The sequence below is a fragment of the Vipera ursinii genome, assembly GCF_947247035.1.
Source record: "Vipera ursinii genome assembly, chromosome: 3".
Taxonomy (NCBI): Eukaryota; Metazoa; Chordata; class Lepidosauria; order Squamata; family Viperidae; genus Vipera; species Vipera ursinii.
This window is the reverse complement of record NC_139516.1, coordinates 53,611,094-53,632,407: the sequence shown is the minus strand read 5'-3', so window position 1 is coordinate 53,632,407 and position 21,314 is coordinate 53,611,094. Positions and strand designations below refer to the sequence as shown.

Genomic DNA, 21,314 nt, shown 5'->3' with positions numbered 1-21,314 from the left:
TGGTTTCATCCTTCTTTAGGTTTAGAGACACATGCTGGAATATTTGGGGAAGATACCAGAGTCCTTTAGTTCTTTGTCTAGCGTGCAAAAGCAATGTTTGGCTTGCCAAGTATGGCAGTGGTACCTCTGTTTAACCGCTTCATTATTTCCTTCACATAATGGCACTTGATTCTCTCTTGAATATCATGAATTGTGCATACAAGTACTCAAGAGAGATGGCATAATTATGGATGAGAAATTCATTGCCTAGGTATCTTAACATGAAAAACACACACATAACTCTCACACACGATTTGGGAACAAGTTTATTTTGCAACCACTAAAAGTTCAGAGAGCAAGATAGCTTCCTTTCTTAAAATAACCAACTACAATGACAAGATGGTAATCTTGCATGGCAGAAATCCTAAATTAAAGTTTAGTGTCTTCACAGTAAAATCCCTTGATGTTACTACGGCCTTATTTGGTTTTGGTCATTGCCTTCAAGCGCCACATAGCATCCATGTACCTGCTGATTTCAGTGCTCCGACTTGGAAAGTGCAACCTACTATCGTTCCGGTTGATACTGATCTGTGAAAGAGAATATGATTTTAATATAAGAACATAAAGGAACAAAGTGTTGGATGCTTCAGTATAACTTACTCTCATCTGACTACCCATTTGATACCACCTGAACCCTTTCAAAGCTTTCCAAAATCGTATCTTCCTGTGAAGGCTCATCTTGATCATAGCAGTATTTCAAAATGTGCATGGCAGTCTTCCCACAATATTTAGCTTTCACTGAAGTCCTACTTACCAGTGGTGTGGAAAACCAACCAATTTCCTGACTTTCAGTTTGGGGTTCTGTGTATTTCTTGGGTGGCTCAAGTGCAGCATGATGAATAAGTTTTAGGAATTTAGCTGTTGAGTTAAAGCATTGACAGAAATTATTAGGTAAATTGCGTGTGAAATAGTAAATGTGTGCAACTAGATTACTTGGAATTAATGTAAATTGTGAATTCTATTGAACATTTAATGATATTTTGGTTTGCATAACTTACAGGTCTGTATCCAGCATTAGGTATTTTACTTTGGAATATACAGTACATGATGCTATTCAAGAAATACTGTCACAAGATGATTGACATAAAATAGAACACCAAAACAAAGCACAAAATTTTACTTTATTAAATTGCTTTAATGGTTCTTTCTGGGGAAAAGTTAGGCAGCTTTGATGTGGCATTTATATCTTGTATGTTTAATGAAGCAAAACTGCAAAACATTTTGTGTGACTTGATAAACATACTTAAATATGCATTTAATCTTTTCCTGTATTTAATGTTAGATTGTAGATCATGAACAATTTCTGCCTAGTAACATGCTCATATTTTTGTATCATGGCTTCTCATTCTGATCTAGATTTTGCCCTAATTTTTGCTGTTGGGGGCAATAAGCTGACTTTGTAAAAAATGCCGCTGGGGGGGGGGCTGAAAGGCCTAATAAGCAGGCGTATACATAGAATGAAGGCTATTGCTAAGCACATTGATTTGTGCTTCTTAGATTGTAAGCCGCCCTGAGTCTTCGGAGAAGGGCGGGATATAAACGGGATTTAAAAAAAAAATCCAAGAAATTTTATATCCTGCTGTCAGTTTTAGACAATACTTTGCATAATTTATAGAAATACAGGTGCCAATACAAAATATAATTACAGAAGATACTTTTTTGAAAATGTGGGAGAGGCAAAAAAAATCCTACACTTGATCTTGGCCAAGAAGCAACTTGTACATCCATCTAATGAGCCCACTTTTCGTTTTAGAATACTTTAGATTTTTGTTTGCATTTGAATGTGTTTTGTTTCACATTCTGGTGAGAGAAGTTCTCTGAGTTGGGCTTCAGCATGAGTTCGAAAGCTCAGAAGACCAAACCTGGTCCCAATGACCAACCCAGATTGGACCTTGCAAAATAGATTTAGTTATATTTCCTCTTCATTTTTCTCTTACCTCATGCCCTAATTTCTTTGCAGAATTTTACACGATGTTGGTTAACCCAAAAGAAAATAGTATGATGGGCTTGTGTGAATAAAAGGGGTGAAGTCAAATTTGATGGCATCATTTTACAGACAGGAAATGTAAGCACTTTTTTGAGCAAAGGTAGTACCAGTAGTAATAGGTGCCTTGGGTGCAATCCCAAAACAACTGGAGCACCACTTGAACACCATCAGCATTGACAAAATTCACCACGAGTCAATTGCAAAAGCCAGCTTTACTTGGAACAGCTTACATCCTGCAACAATATCTGTAACATCACCAAACATCCACACTGCCTATCCCAGGTCCTTGGAAGGAGCTTGATAAGTGAATAAAAATGTCAGATCCAATCTGAACAACTGGCTAACTGCCATGAACCATAATAATACATTAGGGCATTCTAGGTACTTGAGAAAAACTAAGCATACGAAAGCAAATATCAGCTAAAGGACTGGCAGCTTCACATTGTGATAGATAGTAATACTAAATCCAGTCTAAACATTTGGCAATCAACCATAATAATAAAATATCAGCATCTATAACAAACTGCAATTTAAAAAACTGCTGTAACAGTGTCTTACCATCTGCAGGCTCCTCTAAGTTATCATGCCAAGAGGCAGGCTTCCCAGTTAAGGCATGAACTGGGGGCAAAAACAAGATTATGGAATTAGCTATTGCTGATCTTCAGATTAAAGCTATCTTAAACTTTGTTTTAGACTAAGAGAATGAGAAAGTTCTCCTTACCTTTGGGAACATTTTAGAGTAACATTTAGTTTGAAATGCAGACTTTTGCAGAACCAAAAACACGCATAGAAACTGATGATTTCAGCCAGGTCTCTTATCTTTCGTTACACTCCCTTTATATATCAATTTGGTCTACATCAGGCTTTGATTACATTCAATAGCAAGGATACGTTAAAAAAAGGGAAAGGGAGCAATACAGGTGGTCATCTTACAACCCCAAATGAGCCCAAAATGTATGTTGCTAAATGAAACATTTGTTCAGTGAGTTTTGCCGCATTTTACGACCCTTCTTGCCACAGTTGTTAAGCGAATCACTGCATTTGTTAACCTGGTAACCTGGTTGTTAAGTGAACCTGGCTTCCCCATTGACTTTGCTTGTCGGAAGATCACAAAAGCTGATCACATGACCCCAGGACATTCCAAACTGTCATAAATATGAACCGGTTGCCAAGCACCTTAATTTTGAACATGTGACCACGGGGAATGCTGCCACGGTCGTAAGCATGAAAAACGGTTATAAGGTCACTTTTCCAGTGCCCTTGTAACTTCGAACCGTCATTAAATGAACTGTTGTTCAGTGTAGGACAGGGGTAGGCAACCTTGGCTCTTTTATGACTCGTGGACTTCAACTCCCAGAATTCCTGAGCCAGCCATGCTGGCTCAGGAATTCTGGGAGTTGAAGTCCACGAGTCATAAAAGAGCCAAGGTTGCCTACCCCTGGTCTAGGACTACTTGTATTTCACAAAACTGCCTTCTTCCAGCCCCACCTACCTTTCATGAGCGGGTTTAACGCATATTCGGTATGCAGGCGCTGGCATCGCAGCTCCTTCCGGACCGTCTCACAGAAGATCTTGTTCTGGCTTACCGGATCCAATGGTTCCTTTACGACCCCCTTAGCTACAGCCATGCGGCGTTACTTAGAGCGACTGTCAATCGCTCCAGAACCTCTGCCGACGCTTTGTAGTCTAGGGCTGAGCGTATCCAGGGGCGGAGATCGTCGCTTCTGGTCTCCCAGCTACGTATTGACGAAGAACGTCGCAAGCCGGAAATTCTAACTCCTCCCCTCCCTCTCTTTATTGGCTAAAAAAATTAAAGCTTCCAAAGTGCTGATTGGTCGTTGCGGCCGGTAGAAAACATTTGAATCCGCGTGAGTCCACAGCACGACTTTAACGTGAAGATGTCTTTTCAAAACCCGGCTTGTTCAACAGCACGCTAAGGTGTCTGTTCCGCACAGGACGTAGACGTGAGTCGGGGTCTCGATCTCGTTCGGTCATGTTTGTGTGTTGCTGTCTCGCCTTTCACGCCTCAGAATGCAACCGGCAGAAGACTCAGAGCTGGATGGGAGGATTCGCTGCACGGTAGCCGTTGAGCATCTGGGTGCAGCGGCGGCCCCGAATCGGCTGCTCCTGCGAGATGCCTGGGTCACCCTTGGGCGGAATGAGTTTCGCGAACTGGTATTGCAGGTGACGAACACCTCGGGTCCAGGCCGTCTGCAGAACTTCCCTTTGCGACAGAATGAAATGCGACTCTTCACACGTTTTGTGAAGGATGGGAAGAGCTCGATCCGGTTGGGTCCCGTAGGTTCCAATTATGTGCAGCTGCTGCTCTCTAATTGTCCTCCGGATCGCTTGCGTCGCTTTGTTCAGACTCTGCGCATCAAATTTGAAGCCAGCCAGCACAGAACGCGGCCGGTGGCTGAGCGGACAAGGCTCCTCTCTAGCTTGCCACGCACATTTGACACAGTAAGCCCGGTGCAAGTCCGCGATTTGCAACAAGCAAATGCCGGAGAAGCTCTGGCTAAGGTTACAGCCACCCCCACGAAAGGACAGACTTTACGCTGCAGGTCTCGGAAGCGTCCTATGGAATCAGTGGATGGGAGACAGGTAAGCGCTATCGTCTGCCTGAAAAGATAATACAGTATTTGCTTATATACTATAAGCATAAATAATACTAAGCACTAAAGAAAAGATACAGAGAGTCATGCCCTCTGATGGTACTTTCCCCAAATCCAAGAAGGCCATTGAGTATATTGACTAGATCATAACATGTTAGGAAGATAGATTTTTGCCAATAATTTTATTAAAGTTTACAAATAAAAGGATAAAAAACTAATACAAACTAATGTTGTGCAGGCTCTGTGGTTTTGCTTGATTGAAAAAAAAATACAGGAAACCAGAAGTTGCCTTTAAGCTTTACGTTTTTATTCAGCTGAACAAAGACGGGCTCCTCTAAAAGAGAGAAGCCCCGAATGACAAGAAATCCTTGTGTTTATTCTTTCTGATTGCATAGTAAGCAATCCACCCAGCAAAGCTGAGATTCATAAGATAAAGATTTCACCTAGTAAGTCTGGCACACTGTAGATAAGAAGGGAGAAAGCAGTAGTAGCTAAAAAAAAGTTCCCTTTCGGGTGTTTCCCTAAAGACATCCTACGTTCCCGGGTGGGTTAGGACATTGGGTGTTTTCCTTGCTGTCCTTTCATGACCCTGCATCCAGGACTCTGGAAGTGCCCAAAGACAGTAGGGCCATCTGCACATATTCACAATTGATACTTCCTAGGCTGTCTCCTAAGGGACGCGGTGGCTCAGTGGGTTAGGACGCTGAGCTTGTTGATCAGAAGGTCGGCAGTTTGGCGGGTCAAATCCCGAGTGCTGCGTAACAGAGTGAGCGCCTGTTACTCGTCCCAGCTTCTGCCAACCTAGCAGTTCAAAAGCACGTAAAAATGCAAGTAGAAAAATAGGGACCACTACGGTGGGAAGGTAACAGCGTTCTGTGCACCTTTGGCATCTAGTCATGCCGGCCACAGGACCACAGAAGACGTCCTCAGACCAAACACTGGCTCTTCGGCTTTCAAACGGAGATGAGCACCGGCCCCTAGAGTCGGAAACGACTACCACGCATGTGCGGGGGAACCTTTACCTTTTAGGCTGTCTCCTAATTCCGGGTCAACACTAAGAAAAATATAAAAAAGAAGGAAAAGAAGAAAAGTAGAAATAAAAACAAAATAGATTGTATACATAATACATATACATCTATTTCCACCAGAACTGAACTCGCACTCCCAACTCATCTTCCCTCGTTCTTTCCTTCTCTCTTTGGCAAAGAGATAAAAGTGTAAACCCTGAATGGCACTCAGCCACTCTAATAATAAGCTCTAATTTCCTGAGATTCAAATGTATGATTTCTGCCTTTGGAACATCAGTTAAATGTGGATTGTCCCACCAGATGACTGAAGAACAGCAGGTGAAGAAGCCTTGGTTAATGAGCTCTCGAGCAACCCTTTCCCAGGAGCAGTCCAGAGTGCTGAGTGCTGTGTTGAGTGGAAAGAATGTCTTCTTCACAGGGAGTGCTGGTAAATGAAAAGGGGTGAGAAGGGTGTATATGATTAGTCACTTCAAATTAGGAATCCCAGATCTTTTCTATGACTATGGTGGGGATTCAAGCTAAATAGCTCCCGCTGCTGTTATTCATAAGAGATTTACCTAATGGTTTTTGGATTTCTTTTGAGTGTGTATGAATAGATTATTTTCATGTTTTGTGGAATTCTTAGTAATAAACTGCCCTTTTTTAATTGTCAGACCTGTACATCCCAAGTTCGCTTTTGTCAGTAAAAAGTCCAAAAGGTAAGAGCAAATGGTCTTAAGGTCATGTTGCAAATAAAAAAAAATGAAGATTCCAATAGAAGTGAATAAATGTAGCTCGGGGTTGAACAATGGAGTCCTTACTGATCTCTGAGTGTGGGTTGTTTGCTCACAGACAGTTCATTACCTGATCAGGTAATATCAGTGCTACTCTGTGGAGAGTATGTTCCCTGTTTATATACAGTAGCTTGTTCTGCCGTGTTGGTGAGGTGGTCATTTTCTCCTTGGTAGTTCCTTGATTAGGATAATTCTGAGGATTATTGGATATGGTAAAATCCGAAACCCAAGCTGTATTGTAAATCAATATCCTAATTAAGGAACTAACAAGGGGGGAAAAAAACCCAAGACTGGTGGGGCAAGCTACTATAAATAAACAGGGAGCAAACCCCACTCTCAGTAGCACTGATGATGTTACCTAATCAGGTAGTGAAACATCAAGCTCAGAAACACCAAGCTCATCAAGGACTCCATTGTTCAACACCGAACTATATTTATTCACTTCTTTTGGAATCTTCATTTTTTATTTGCAGCATGACCTTAACACTATTTGCTCTTACCGTTTGGACTTTAAAAAGGCAGTTTATGGAAAGAAGGAAGCTATGATGTAACCTCAGAGAGAGGGTAAAATGTAAATGCATTTATAATTGCTGCAAGGAAGATCACAAGACGCTTCTTTATAATTTTTCCTTTCCCCCCCCCTTTTTCCATTTTCTCCCTTTTCTTTTCTCACTATGCACTATTTTTCTTTATGTACTCTATTTCTTTCCCATGTTTTTTAATTTGTTAAAAATTTCTTTAATACACACGCACAAAGTCCCTGGTTCAGAGCAGTTGCTCTCTTTTAAAATTGACCCACTGTTGCATCCTAAATACCAACCCTTAAGCACAGGAAACTTTGTATAGTACTTGCCATTTAAATACTCCCTAAATAATCATAAATTGTAGAGAGGAGAATATGAGCAACTTTGAATGAATCGAATGTTGTTTCTCTAACAGTAACTTTTGTTTTCAAAGGAACCGGGAAATCCTATTTACTGAAAAAGATTGTGGCCTCCTTTCCTCCAAATGGCACTTATGTCACAGCCAGCACAGGAGTAGCAGCATGTCAGATTGGGGGCATCACACTCCATGCTTTTGCAGGTAACCGGAGTTCAAATCCTGGGAAGGAGAGAGGTTGTAAAGAATTTAGGCCTGGTATGCCACTCTCCCGCCCTCTTAATTTCCCCTTTGTAGGTATCGGGTCAGGAAAGGCCCCTCTGCATCAGTGTCTTGAGCTGGCCCAGAGACCTGGGGTTCGGCAGCAGTGGCTGAATTGCCGCTGTCTGATCATTGATGAGATCTCAATGGTGGAAGGGGAATTCTTTGATAAACTGGAGGCAGTGGCTAGGTATGTAGAACCTCCTTTTTTGAATGTATTCCTATACTTACACTGTTCCTAAGTAAATGGATCTAGAATACCACAGGAAGTGTTGCAGACTGCTAAGGAGCAGTCACCTTATGGATATTAGATTAGCTTCTTCCTACGTGACATTTAGAAGTTTGTTGAAAACAGTTTTTCCAGAGAAGGTTCACAATCCTTAACTATTATGTCATCTTTTTTGTTAGTTTTATTGTTAATCTCTATCTTGGTTATTAACTTTATGATTTATTTTTATCCCTTTAATCATATTGTACCATAGTTGTTGTTTTTTTACTTACGGTATATAAACTGCTGAGAGTCATGAGATTTCAGCAAGATAGCTATTCAACCACCTCTCTGCTGCAGTAATATAGTGTTAATAACTAAAAGATTGGTCATCTGGTTAACTCATGAACTGGCTTAGATTCTAGCTGTGACACATAGTCTCAACTCCACTAACTCTTGAGCATACTATGAAGCACATAATATATTCTCCATCCACCCCACCCAAAGTATCTGAAATCCCTGAAGTGCTTTTCAGGTTTTGGAAGGGAATGTGCCAATGGTGTGATTAACCCTTAGAGGAATTATGGGCTGTTGCAATGGATTGGAAACCTGTGGGGGATTAGGACTGTAGCCACTATTGTCACTGTACGTCTAGAGATAAGAGGGAGGAAGGAAGGAAGGAAGGAAGGAAGGAAGGAAGGAAGGAAGGAAGGAAGGAAGAAAGGAAAGGAAAGGAAAGGAAAGGAAAGGAAAGGAAAGGAAGGAAGAAAAAAGAAAGCCAGCTGTTGGAAATGGGAGTATGGCTTATCCTTTCATAATTTGGAGCTTTTCCTGCTTGATTGGAAATCCTGGAATTGCAGACCTAATACACTAAAAAGGTGATTTTTGGATACTGCATTCAATTTTCCTGGCCCAGATCATTAAAAAACCTCTTTTGAATCTTTGTTCTGTTTGCTTTCTGGCTAGAAATGTCAGGAAATGTGAGGATCCATTTGGAGGAATCCAGCTTATCATTTGTGGAGACTTCTTGCAATTGCCTCCCGTTGCCAAGGACCACAGACAGCCCAAGTTCTGTTTCCAGGTCTGTTGCAGTTGCTGCTGTTTCTGACTATGTGGTCAGTCACTAGCTGACCTGGAGTGTGCTTTTACAGGCAAAGAGCTGGAGAAAATGCATCCATCTCAACATGGAGTTGACAGAGGTTCGGAGACAGACTGACAAGGAGTTCATTTCTCTTCTGAACGCTGTCCGTCTTGGCAGGTGAGATGTCTTCTTGTTCATTAGAACCATCAGGTGGGAAAGGATGGGGATCTGTCCTCTTGGGATGGAATGATTGAAACCTAGAGATCCTTCTTTTCCCATCTCTCCCTCATTTTATTTCCGAACGTTGACAGTGTTATATCTGCCAAGTTTGAGTGCTGACTGAGGTTTCATCATTTTCTTTTAATTCTTCACAAAACTTCGAATGTAACATTCTTTGAATGGTGGGATCCTAAGAGAAATGTTGGGTGATATTTGCCACCAATGAAATAATTTGTGGCAATTGTTATGGCAACCTTTCTGATTCATTGGTTCAGCTATTCCTATCACTAGCCAGACTGGTTGGAGTTGATGGAACTAGAGTTAAGTGGGATAGGAAGTTAGTGTGGAGGAATGGTCTTTTTTTCTCAATAGGCAGGGAAACATACAGTACAATTTGTCCAATAGATAAATATTTAGTGTTTTTTAGAGTTGCTCTGATGCCAGGATTTCTACACACCCATGGATCTCAATTACAGGTCTTAGCTCTTGTGATTTTAAATACTGCTGCTGCAGGGGTATCAAACTGGTGGCCCGCTGGCTGGATGTGTTGTGTGCAGGCCACGCCCACCTCAGGTCCTCAAAGGCAAAAAAATGTCACGATACATTACGATACAACACGTGATGCAAACGAGTTTGACACCCATGCTCTTCTGCAATCTGACAGATGTACAGAGGAAGTCGTCAGACTGCTGACCCAAACAGTAATGCAAAAAGTGGAGAGAGACGGAATACTGGCTACACGGTTGTGTACTCACAAGGATGATGTAGAGTTCACAAACAGCATGCAGCTGCAGCAATTATCTGGTAAGAATCAGGCAGCAACGCCTAGTGAGATACAGTAAGTAGCTCTTTCTTTGCCTTTGAGAAAGAAGATGACTTCCCATACGAGTTGTAAAAACTTAGAACCAATAATAGGAATTATTTCATATCATTTTTGTTTTGAATGAAATGTGATATACTGTCTTATCAGTTGTAGAGATTATAAGGTTGTACTTTGGGAATCCTGTGAACTCTTGATGTTCAAAATATTTGTGGTTGTAGAAGGATAAACTGAGAGGCTTGTGGTCAGTTCCTGGAACATTATTTAGGAAGCATTTTTTTCAAACTAATTTTAGCCAGAAGTTCCCCACTCATTTGCACCAATTGGATAAATCTGGAAATTTGAGAATAGACTGTGGGACAGCTTCATAAACTAGATGCACTGTTAGGTTGTCTACTCACATATTTTTTTATGAGTCACAGGACCTCAGTTTCTCAGAAATTAACCAGGTAGGTATGTTGCTTGCCAAATCTTTACTTTTCTGTTATTTCCCCCATCCTCCTCCCTCCCTGCTACTACTTTTATCGCAACTGCACTTATTTACAAATCTGTGCCCAGTAGTCCCCTACTTTGTTATTTGTTCAATATTTTAAAGGTCTTCATTTCTAGAGGCTGGAGCTTTAGTTTAAAGCATGCCAGTTTCCATTCCTATTTATTAATTTGAAAAAAATAATAACAAGCGTAGTGTTGCAGGATGTCTGAGAGGATATAAGTTTGCAACACTGCCATCAGAACTCTAGTAAATAAAATGTTATTTCTTTTCCAGGACAGTTAAGGTCTTTCAAGGCTGTTGACAGTGATCCTATGTTGGCAAAGACTCTTGATGCACAGTGTCCTGTGAAGAGCATTATTGAACTCAAAGAAGGTGCCCAGGTGAACAAACAAACCTGAGCACTGCTTGAGACAGAGGTGTTGTGGCTGCTTCTGAGATCCTTCTCTTTCTTTGCAACACATTCACATCTGGAATCAGATCTCGCCAAATGCTAGAGTCTCCGTGATTTTAACACCTATATCCTAATCGCTAAGCACTTCTCTGGGTGATTCCCTTACCTGCAAATGGGTGGAGGATGGTTTCGTTAGCATGCAGTGGAAGTAAATCTACTTTTAGAAGGTGCCATGGAAAAATCCACAAAAGCATTCCTGTGTCTTTCCTTTTTTAATAGGTGATGCTTACAAAGAATCTTGATGTTTCTCAAGGTCTGGTGAATGGGGCTCGTGGAGTTGTGATTGGATTTGAAACTGAAGGGAAAGGTTGGTTTCTGACGGGCACACACTTTGGATGCTCTCCTCATGGGTAGTCATGTGGAATGAAGAAAGTACATTCAACTGTTACGATTGCAATGCAACACTGGCATTAATATTAATAAAAAATAGGAAACTCATCAAAAAAGTTATGTCATATACATAAAAACCTCCACCCTTCCTCCTTTCAGAAATTTGTTTGAAAGTGTCATTCCTTTCTTTTTGCCCCAAACTATCTAGGTCAGTTCTAACAATCTCCATTGCTACAGATCATGTCCAGATTTCACTTTCTAATGTAATCCTGTGCATTGTTCCTTTAGAAGATTTACTACAGTCTTGCTTCACAGATAGTGGACAGTCATTCTATAAAATACTGTGATAGATGGTAGTTTGGCATATTACCTACACAGGTAGTCCCCAATTTACAACTGGTTGCATAGCAACCTTTTGATACTTGCAATCTGGTTTTAAAGTTCTAAGCGCCTCCCCCTAGGCTTTGTGCCCTATGGTCACAGTTAGGGTGCTTGCCAACCAGATTTATTTATGACTGCAATTTTTGGCATTTTTTTTGGCTGGAAATCACCATTTACTTCTGTTTTCTGGCAAAAACCAATGGCTTCATTTAATGACCATGAGAGTTCATTTAACTTCAGTGTTTGCTTAATCCCTGCAAAAAAGGTAATAAAATCAGGCACGGTCATATGGTGACCCACTTAACAACAGCTACAACCTATGAGGCTAAATTATGGTTGTAAGTTGAGGATTACCTGTAACTATCAGTAGTGACATATTGCAGTACCGAATAATAGATGTAGAAGTACTTTGACTTGTGTTTTGCTATAGGTCTGCCCAAAGTGAGATTTCTTTGTGGCGTGACTAATGTTATTGGACTGGAGCGATTGGTTTTTAAAGGACCAGCAGGCACTTACCTTACTCGCCAACAGCTACCCCTGAAGCTGGCCTGGGCCATTTCTATCCACAAGAGCCAGGTTTGTTATCCATCTTATTTTTGTGGGAAACAAAACAGTAATAATGGTCTATCACTGGACTTCTCTAAGTAACGGCAGAATTTTGCTTTTTCTACTAGACCCTATCAGTGTTAAAATGCTGAAAAATTATTGGTCAGTTCTGTTCTTTTTTGCCCATACCTGATGGAATCCAACTTGTTTTGTTCCTACCAATGATTTATAAAACTGAGCAGACCAAAACTGCACACTAAATGTCATTAATGTACAACTTTATCCCTAAACTTTAAAATAGATCTTATAATGCAATGCACAGGTAATCCTCAGTTATTGGCTATTTTTGTTCAGTGACTGTTTAAAGTTACAACAATGTGGAAAAAAACAATTTTACAGCTCATTTATGACCTCTGCAGTATCCCTCAGTCATGTGATTGCCATTACAGTTCGTAGACATCCTCCTGTGCCCAACCTGTGTTCCCCCCCACCCCATTCTCACAGAGTAGATTAATTGAAGAGAAGGGGATTGGAAAAAAATAAGCTATTTGCTTTTCTAAAAGCAATCCGATCACGTCAGCAGCCCAAGGCTGGGAACCACAGGCATAGTACTCTCTAGAAATCTCTTTCCAATCTCTGCTTTGCAGGGGGAGGGGATGAAGAAAGCAAGCAATTTCTGTAAGCAATCTCTCCTTTGTCTGACCTTTTCCTACTGCCAGTACAACAGCCTTTCTGTTGAAGTTTAGAAGAAATCCCTTTCTATCCAATTTCTCTACTCTGTGGTGGGGAGGATTAATAAGGGTAGTGATTTCTGTAGGCAATTTCTCCTTCACCTGACCTCCCACCCTCCCAGGTAACAGTGAGAATTCGTGTAGATTTTCCTCCTTGTTTATATATAGTACAGTAATTCTCAACTAACAACCAAAACTGGGACTGGAATTTTGGTCAGAAGTTGTGGTTGTAAGTCAAAGTACCCACGAGATTGGACTTTGTTTTTTTTAAATCTTTTTACAGCAGTTATTACGACCAAATTACACAGTAATTAAGTGAATCAAATCCATTATCTCGAATGGTTTTGACTGGAAACTGGCCCAAAACACTGGAAATTGGGGGGGAAATAAACCATGGTCACGGAGCTGTGGGACATGGCATCTGGTCATAAATGTGAGCCAGTTGCCAAGCACCTGACATGCAGCGACATAACTACAGCGGTATCTTTTATCCATGGTGTCTTCAAACAGTCATTACATGAACGTTCATAAGTCAAGGGTTACCTGTAGCTTATCCTGCCAATTTTGGTGGGAAACCAAAAGAACCGAAACACATCGTCTCCAGTAGCCAACATCCAGATAATCAGGGATTAGCACTAGACAAATAATCACACACAATACAATGACCTAATCAAGGAACTGCCAAGGAGAAAACCATACCCCCACCAATATTGGCAGGGCAAGCTACTGTATATAAACAGGGAGCAACCTTTCCCCTCCCCCCCCACACACACAGTACACACCAGTACTGATATTACTTGATCTGGTAATGAAACATCAGTGAGAAACAAGTAAGCCCAGAGAGCATCAAGGTTTCCACTGTTATCTGGGTGTTTGGAGCCCTAATCTGGTAGCCCCATTATACCATTTAAAGTTCTATCCCCTAATTCTGGGGTCATCAGAAAAGTACACTGGCCTAAAATTTACTGCCCCAATTTCTGAGGATATATATTGCTACACAGTAATTAAGTTGATGATTGGTGCCCTCCTTTTTTTGTTTTTATCTGGGACAAAGCAAGCAAAGAAATTGGTGGATTCCCTTGGTTTCTCTTTCCTTGGCTTTCCTTCCTACCAAGCATTGCTCCCCAACTGGAAAATAACTAACAACTTTTGCTTATTTGGATTAGGACAATTAGGTGAGTGTAGGCAAGGGCTTGGAATGGTATAATTAGCCTTCTGTCAAACTGTCCAATTAAAAGAATGCTAAATATATATCCGAAAATAGCCTGGATGACAGGTCAGTCATGGAGGAGGACGGTAAGCTAAAGGGAGAAAAAGTGATTGAGAACATGTGAACTTCATCCTCAGGTAATCTTAAAAGGAACGGTAGTGCCTGCAGCATTAATCCAATTCTGTCCACATGGCCAGAGGCATCTGGAAGTAGCCTGTGAATGCCCATGAAGAAGAAAAGGGTAGACAAAATAGTGCTAACAGTATGACTGTACAAAAATATATTGGTCAGAGCAGCAGAAAATCTGTAATGTGTTGAAAGTTAACAGAACAAGCAAGATATAGTTTACAGAACCCAGATTTTTTTTCCTGGTTTAAGCTGAACTTCTGGGCAGCTTTTTTAAATGCCAGGTGCTCTTTCAAAAGTGCTACACTCATGTAAATAAGAAGCCTGCATAAAACCTGGTAAGTGCTTTAGAAAAGCACCAATCAGACATTGCACCAGTACATTTATCACCAGGGGTCTCGTCTTCTGCTACTCAAGCAAAAAAAAAAAAAGACCATGCAAGGCAGTTCTTTATTGGAGGAGAGATGCATGCTGGCGGCAGCTGCCTAAAGTAGCAGTAGAAGCTGAGCAGATATTCAGCTTCTGATCATGCCAGCAATTACTCTGTAGAAAAAAATATATGTTAAGACAACATCCATAGCAAAACCTGTGTCAGGAGAATTACTTTAAAACTGGAGCTAAACAGTTTGTTACATAAGTAGAATAAGTAGAACTGGAAATAAGTCAAGATCATAAGGATACGGACGTTGGAAAAAATAAGTTGTTATATTTGTACTGCAGTCAGAATGCAGCAAGCTCAAAGTTATAATTCCACTTGCTGAATAGTTTTCCATTATTATTCCAAAGATAAACCCAGGCTATCCATCCTAGCAGTTGACTTATGTACATACTTCAATATACATTAACTGTTGGTGTTCCTAGCTCACTCTTGTCTACTAATGATTTTCAATCTTCACATTTCTTTTTCTAGGGTATGACTTTAGACTGTGCTGAGGTTTCTTTAGCTCGTGTCTTTGAAAGTGGGCAGGCATATGTAGCACTTTCTCGAGCTCGTAATCTTGCAAGTCTTCGAGTTTTGGATTTTGAAGCCAAGGTAGTGAGAGCTAATCCATGTGTGCTGCGATTTTACAAGGAGCTGAAGAGAGACCAATTTTTAAATCAGGTAATTTGTCATTAGGTTATTCCAGTGTAGTACAATTTGGACAGTTTATTCCTCTACAGACTGGATACATGGGGGCGCGGGCAGGAGATGCATAGGAGACTGGAGCAAGGCCTTTAACTGACTAGTGGTATTACTGAAGTTTCTGGGTAGAACAGTACCAAACTCTTGAACAATTATTTTTGGTTTGTAGGTCTCCGTTTTTGTAAATGGTATTTTCCATTTGCCCTCATCTTCTTTAATAAACTACAGACCACAATTTTATTACTTAAAGTTTTAATAGAGCAAAGTAGATCTCAGTATAAGGGGCTGACCCGCTTCTTTGGCTAAGGTGTTTAATAACTTGAGACTTTGTTTTTACTCTTTAGGCCTCTTTGCATTCCTATATGCATGTTGGTAAAGAAAATGAAAAAGTTAAAGGGACATAAATGGAATCCTTCATACCATTTATTTACTTTTGGAACAACTGCTTCTACAAATTCAGTATGTCTATGAACCATTGAAGCATTGTGAAGAAGGGAAGAATTACATGAAACATCGTTTTCTATAAACATGGACAGTCCATATAGCTAAAATGGACATTTAAGTTTTAACCCAAATCATGCTGTTTCTGGAGATTGCACTGACAGATCTTAAAAATTACTTGAAGCCACCTTGATGAAAGTCAAATTTTGCTAGGATATTTACTTCAAATAGCATTTACACTGTGTGTATAATATTTGACATTACTGAATAAAACTTAAAGGACTCAATGACTTCCTTAATAAACCAAATAAAATTTTACCTAATAATCATTATAAATGCATGATTGATAATTCAATAGCCTGGATTATTTTGCTTCTCTTAATGTACCAATTTTGAGAAAGGTCTTACACTTTTTAGATTGAAAAGAAACACTTTCATTTTCTTTGTATTGTAGTTTTTTATACAGTATGGCTTCTCAAGTTTAAAAGCCAACCAGATAGAGTGATCTGCATCACATCCTAGTGTCTACAAAGAGATTCTCTGTATATATTGCACTGCAATTTCAAGAAAAGAAATTTGTTCCCTTAGTTAACAGAACTTGAAACAAATTCAATTTAAAATCTGAATATCTTGAAGCAAAGTCAATTTTGCTACTTAAATATTCCATATGATACTTGTTAAAATGTACTGTTCTACATGCACAGCAAGCAATTCTGAATTTTCTGTTAACTGCCTAAGAAAATAATGTAATGGTATGGTCTAGTAGTTAAGGCACCAGGCTAGAAAGTGGGAGATTATGAATTCTAGCCCCACCTTGGCCATGAAAACCAGATGGCTAATTTTCACTCAATCATTCTCTCTCAGCCCAACCCACGTTACAGGGTTGTTGTTTTGAGGAAAATAGGAGGAGGAAGGTATATTAGGTGTTTGGCACTTTGAATTATTTGTAAAAATAAGGCGGAATACAAATAAATAAAAATATTGCTTTTATATTTTAATGAAAGTATTACAAAGCTACAGTACAGTAATTGTTCCCTATCTATGGTCTGCAGAACAATCCACCTACTGTAGGTTGACCATACTACAAACATCAGATTAAATGATTAAATTCTCACTCAATTTGGAATTATCTTATTCTTATGAAATAAGAATAAGAAATTTAACATGAGTTTTGCCTCATAGAAATTTATTAGTCAAAGTGATCTTGAATTAAAGATTGCATTTGATACATCTGGAATAATCCATATCCTTAGAACAAAGATGGACACTCATTATGTAAGCGCAAACTCTTTAAGATGAGAATGATTTCCCAGTAATAAACAGCAAACTTCAGGATTTTGGGAGGAAAAATTCTGAACATTCACATATATCATTAATTTAAAAATACAAAGTAGACATACTCGTAAGTCAAGTGTTAAATACTGAACAAAATTAAGGGACATGCTTGGCCAAAATATGACAAGTTTTTCCACTCTTACTGATACCAAGACACAACATTTATGACATGTAATAAAATAGAATCTTCAATCCAAAATCTCTTTTTTGTGTGCTAGAATATCCAAAGGAAACCAAAATGAATTCAATGGGCAAATACCCAGCGTCTTCCAATCTGTGGAAGGTGTTGGTGTTGTGCCACTTGTAGAACAAGTACTAGAGATAGTATCTTCTTGCTTTTTTGAAAAGCTATCTCTGGCTGATGGCACATTATAAAATGTTTCAGGAAGATCTTCATTAATGTTTACAAGCGGGCTGAACTTTCCTTTCATTCTATTTTTTTCATTCTTATAGTGTGCACTTAAATCAATATAGCATTTGTACATATGCCTCTTAAGTTTCTTATAATCCAGATGACTCAGTTCTTCTGGTAATGACAAAAGCAAGTCTAGTAGAACAGCCGACTCTGCAAAAAGCAATAAAGGAAGCAAAACATAAGTAGTGACTGAGAGCTAATTCATGTTGTATTTTATTTTCTAATTGACATTTTTACAAGTTTTTTTCTCTTATACTTTCCGAAAAGGTCTAGCAAAATAATTGTCATTGTTCACTCTTTCCTTCATCAATTTATTTGAATTTTAATTATCACCAAGTCTTAGAGATTTATGATAATTTCTAACATGTTGTTTGTATGAAAAGCTAAACAAAAACTGGTCATTACAATAACAGCTGTAATTTCCCTATTATATACGTAGAAAATTCTCTTAGCTCACTTCTCATTTGTATTTTCACATGGAGAAATTTGCATTTGAAAATTTTCCTTACTCTCTAAAATCTCAACCATTGTTCCACAAACATTGCTAATAAACAAGGATGTTTTATTTTGAGCTCATGAGGAATAATTGGAATTTTAAGCAAGCCTTTCTTTCATTTACCATCCTAAAAGTGCAAAAGTAGATGGCCCACAGAGCTGGCCCTAGAATATTGGATGGGAAATTATTTTAAAATATTTCAAACATACTAAAAACCTTGGAGACATTCAATATATTATTTCCAGTTCTAGGGCTTTTTCGCTCCCTGCAGCATTTATACAATTTAAGTCTTCCCCTCAATAAGAAACCTGAGCAGTTTAAAAAAAATATTACAAAGAATAACATGATAGTAAAAAGCAGGTCTAAGAGCAACTAAAATTTAAATATAGAGTAAATAAAACAATTATTGCCACAAAAAGGTAAACATATGTAATTTCACATGCAGGAACAACTCATGTTATATTTTCATCTTGATCTAAATCCTAACTTACCACCAGGTGGTAGCTCTGGTGCTTTAGATCCACGTGAAATCACTGAAAGATACTTGTATATCTTTTCAAAGTCCACATGTATTTCACCATTTTCTGCAGGGGTCAACTGTTCTACATCTGATGATACAGTTGCTTCCTCAGATTCTGTATTGGATTTCATATTCTTGCTAGGAACAATTGGGATCACGCATTGAGCAGCACTTCCTTCTACAGGCTTTGGTGGCACAGAGTGAAGCAAAGAGAGTGGCTCCGCAGATGCAATTGTTAAAACCTAATTAAGAGAATCAGAAGAAAAAAAATTTCAATGACTCAAAACGCCAGAAAACTAAATTCTCTGTATTTTTGATTATTGCATCTTTGCTGAGAAAGATGAAAATCAAAGGATTGAATAATTGTAATTAGCAATGATAGACTTGCTTGTTTCAAGAAAACGTTTGCATATCCAAACTTACAAGATCTCTCAAATTATTATTTTCATAGCAATACTTATCTTAATATGATCATGTTATAGAGGGGGTACCACTGTTACCTGGGAAAAAGCAGCTGTTACTGCATCCTCAAGGCAACCTGTTAACTTCTTAGCTAAACGAATCCATACCTGGAATAGAGTATGATACAATACATGAATATCTTTTGGCCTACTCGTCTTATATCTTTGAAACCATACTTTTAATAATTTCAGACCTCTATAGGTGCTGGAACTGGGGCATCCTTCTGTTTGCATTGGCGGTATCGATACCGTGCCTTGACTGCTTCCCTTGCCACACGTTCTTTCAGCTGGTCTACAAATACTAAGATCTGAAAAACATCACACACGAATGCTTAGAAGAAGGCAGTATTCTACTTTTAAAACAACACTGAAAATGACTATTTTCAGAAAAACTGCAGTTTTCTTCCTGGTGCAAGAGAAACAACATTACAATCAGAGCAGAATCATTTTATTTTCTGCAGCTTTGTGCTTTGTCAGCTATAGGAATAGTTATATCCAACCCACTGCATGAATGCCCCCATCTGTAAATTCTGCTGATTGCATAAACAAATTAGGACATCTGAACTTTCTATTTTCAAAAATGGAGAACTAGAATCACCCATTAATGAAATTTTTTTTAGCCACAAACAATAAGTGTAAAGTGAATTTTAAGAGCCATGATGGTGCAGTAGTTAGAATGCAGAATTGCAGGGTAATGCTGTCCACTGCCAGGAGTTCAATCCTGACCAGCTCAAGGTTAACAGCTTTCTACCCTTGCAAGGTCGGTAAAATGAGGACCCAGATTGTTGGGGGCAATATGCTGACTCTGTAAACAGCTTAGAGAGGGCTGTAAAGCACTATGAAACGGTATGTAAGTCTAAGTGCTATTGCTAAGTATAAGTCTCAAACTATTTAAGGCTATGCTAGTTAAGCAAACTAGAACTCCTTATTAAGAGACAAAACTTTACTAATTAAAAGTTGGCTGTATTCAATTACCTTTTTTATCTCATGAAACTCATATATTTCATGGATATTTTGGACCTGAGAAATAATTGGTCCAAAGTCATATCTCAGAATTATAATTTTGAGGATGAAAATATGGGGAGATTCCATGTATGCTGTTTGAACTCTTTGATAGAAAGGCTGGATGGAAATGTAATAAATACACACAAATAAGAAGTCAAATATTTTTCTATTAACATACTTCTGCTTTGATTTAAATTTGGCTTGCTGACAAATTCTTAAAAGTGGGAAAACTTATTCATATTGTGCCATTTAGCCATAAGACAGTATTGCTGTTTGACATTTAGGCTTCTATTTCAGTTTAAGAGGAAAACCCTTATGTTTCATCATTCAAAAGCAATATACACACTTAGCTGAACACATACATTGCAAGATAGAATCTTAGTGTATATTCCACATTCTTTATGACAGAGACAAGGATTTGTAATTAGTCCTTTCCTTGTTTTTAAACGCTTGTGGTTCTTCCACTTCATCTTTAAATGTCCTGTCTGCATCATTCTAAGGTACTTGCCTGTCACTTCCAAACACACTTCACAATTAGAAATATATATCAATGATTTTCAGGCTAGATCATTGGTATTATTAATCTCGTATTTGGGCAGTTGAAACTCAAAACGGGCCATTTTAAAAATGAAAAATAAAAATGTCCAGATTAAAGAGTGACTAGGATAACCGAAAGCAGTTCAATCCGTAACAGTAGGTATTTATAGAACATAGTATGAAGCAGGTACAATACGGCAAAGAAATAGGTACAGCATGACCTGTTGATTGCTTCTTTGTGTGTGTGTGTGATTTTATCACAGTCTGTGATAAAATTTCTTCAGATATTCCCGTCTTTCGTTTTAGTATGACCCCATCGAAGCCTTTTAAGGTATCCCAACTCACAGACTGCGCCTAAACTCACCTCGTCTTCATTTCTGGAAGGCAAGTATTTCTTCAGCTGTTCCGGTCGCAGCGGGCCCGGAGTCTGAGCTTGAGCTCTCAAAGCCTGGAGAAGACGTCGCTTTTCTCGATCCGTCCAAACCCGGACTGCGGGATCCAGACGGTAGCGAGCGGGCGCCGAACGCAGCCTTGATGGTGGCTTCATAGCTCTCCCTCCCGAAAGTCCAGGCCCCAAACTAAGAAAAGGCCAGAAAAAAGCCTCTTCGCCTTCCCGCGAAATAAATTTCGCCGCCCCCTTCCTTCACTCTTCCCGCCCACAAAGGTTCGCAGCCTACGCGGCTCACCGTCGCATTTCGTATACCAATTAGCAATACTTCAGCAAGCTAAGATTTCCCAAGAGTCGCATTCTGATGACGTAGACGCCTTACGCTACCACCGGCGACCAGGAGGAGGAGGAGGGG

At 39.3% G+C, this 21,314-nt stretch overlaps 3 protein-coding genes across 5 annotated transcripts; 1 reads left to right on the top strand and 2 right to left on the bottom strand.

Annotated features, from left to right (window-relative positions):
• Window positions 1-351: 351 nt before the first annotated feature.
• Window positions 352-3,770, bottom strand: CFAP144 (cilia and flagella associated protein 144). 3 transcript variants are annotated; one of them, XM_083358666.1, is made up of 4 exons: window positions 3,519-3,770; window positions 2,585-2,644; window positions 794-897; window positions 352-567 (listed from the first exon to the last, which is right to left on the bottom strand). In XM_083358666.1, the coding sequence occupies exons 1-4, from the start codon at window positions 3,652-3,654 to the stop codon at window positions 457-459; spliced, it is 411 nt and encodes a 136-aa protein (XP_083214792.1). In that variant the 5' UTR covers window positions 3,655-3,770; the 3' UTR covers window positions 352-456. The 3 variants fall into 3 exon arrangements, with proteins under 3 accessions (XP_083214792.1, XP_083214791.1, XP_083214793.1); XM_083358665.1 differs by lacking the exon at window positions 352-567 and having other exon boundaries at window positions 636-897; XM_083358667.1 differs by lacking the exons at window positions 352-567; window positions 2,585-2,644 and having other exon boundaries at window positions 636-897.
• Window positions 3,771-4,057: 287 nt separating this feature from the next.
• On the top strand, window positions 4,058-16,296 carry PIF1 (PIF1 5'-to-3' DNA helicase; the record flags this gene model as incomplete). The annotated part of the gene is made up of 12 exons (XM_083361083.1): window positions 4,058-4,630; window positions 5,970-6,096; window positions 7,400-7,525; window positions 7,619-7,772; window positions 8,757-8,871; window positions 8,942-9,048; window positions 9,755-9,894; window positions 10,677-10,783; window positions 11,074-11,161; window positions 11,996-12,141; window positions 15,089-15,280; window positions 15,646-16,296. The coding sequence occupies 12 exons, from the start codon at window positions 4,058-4,060 to the stop codon at window positions 15,703-15,705; spliced, it is 1,935 nt and encodes a 644-aa protein (XP_083217209.1). The 3' UTR covers window positions 15,706-16,296.
• Window positions 16,297-16,718: 422 nt separating this feature from the next.
• SNAPC2 (small nuclear RNA activating complex polypeptide 2) lies at window positions 16,719-21,242 on the bottom strand. Its single transcript, XM_083361084.1, has 5 exons — window positions 20,876-21,242; window positions 19,164-19,277; window positions 19,009-19,077; window positions 18,480-18,750; window positions 16,719-17,642 (listed from the first exon to the last, which is right to left on the bottom strand). Exons 1-5 carry the CDS (start codon window positions 21,056-21,058, stop codon window positions 17,266-17,268), a joined length of 1,014 nt encoding a protein of 337 aa, XP_083217210.1. The 5' UTR covers window positions 21,059-21,242; the 3' UTR covers window positions 16,719-17,265.
• Between the last annotated feature and the right edge of the window lie 72 nt (window positions 21,243-21,314).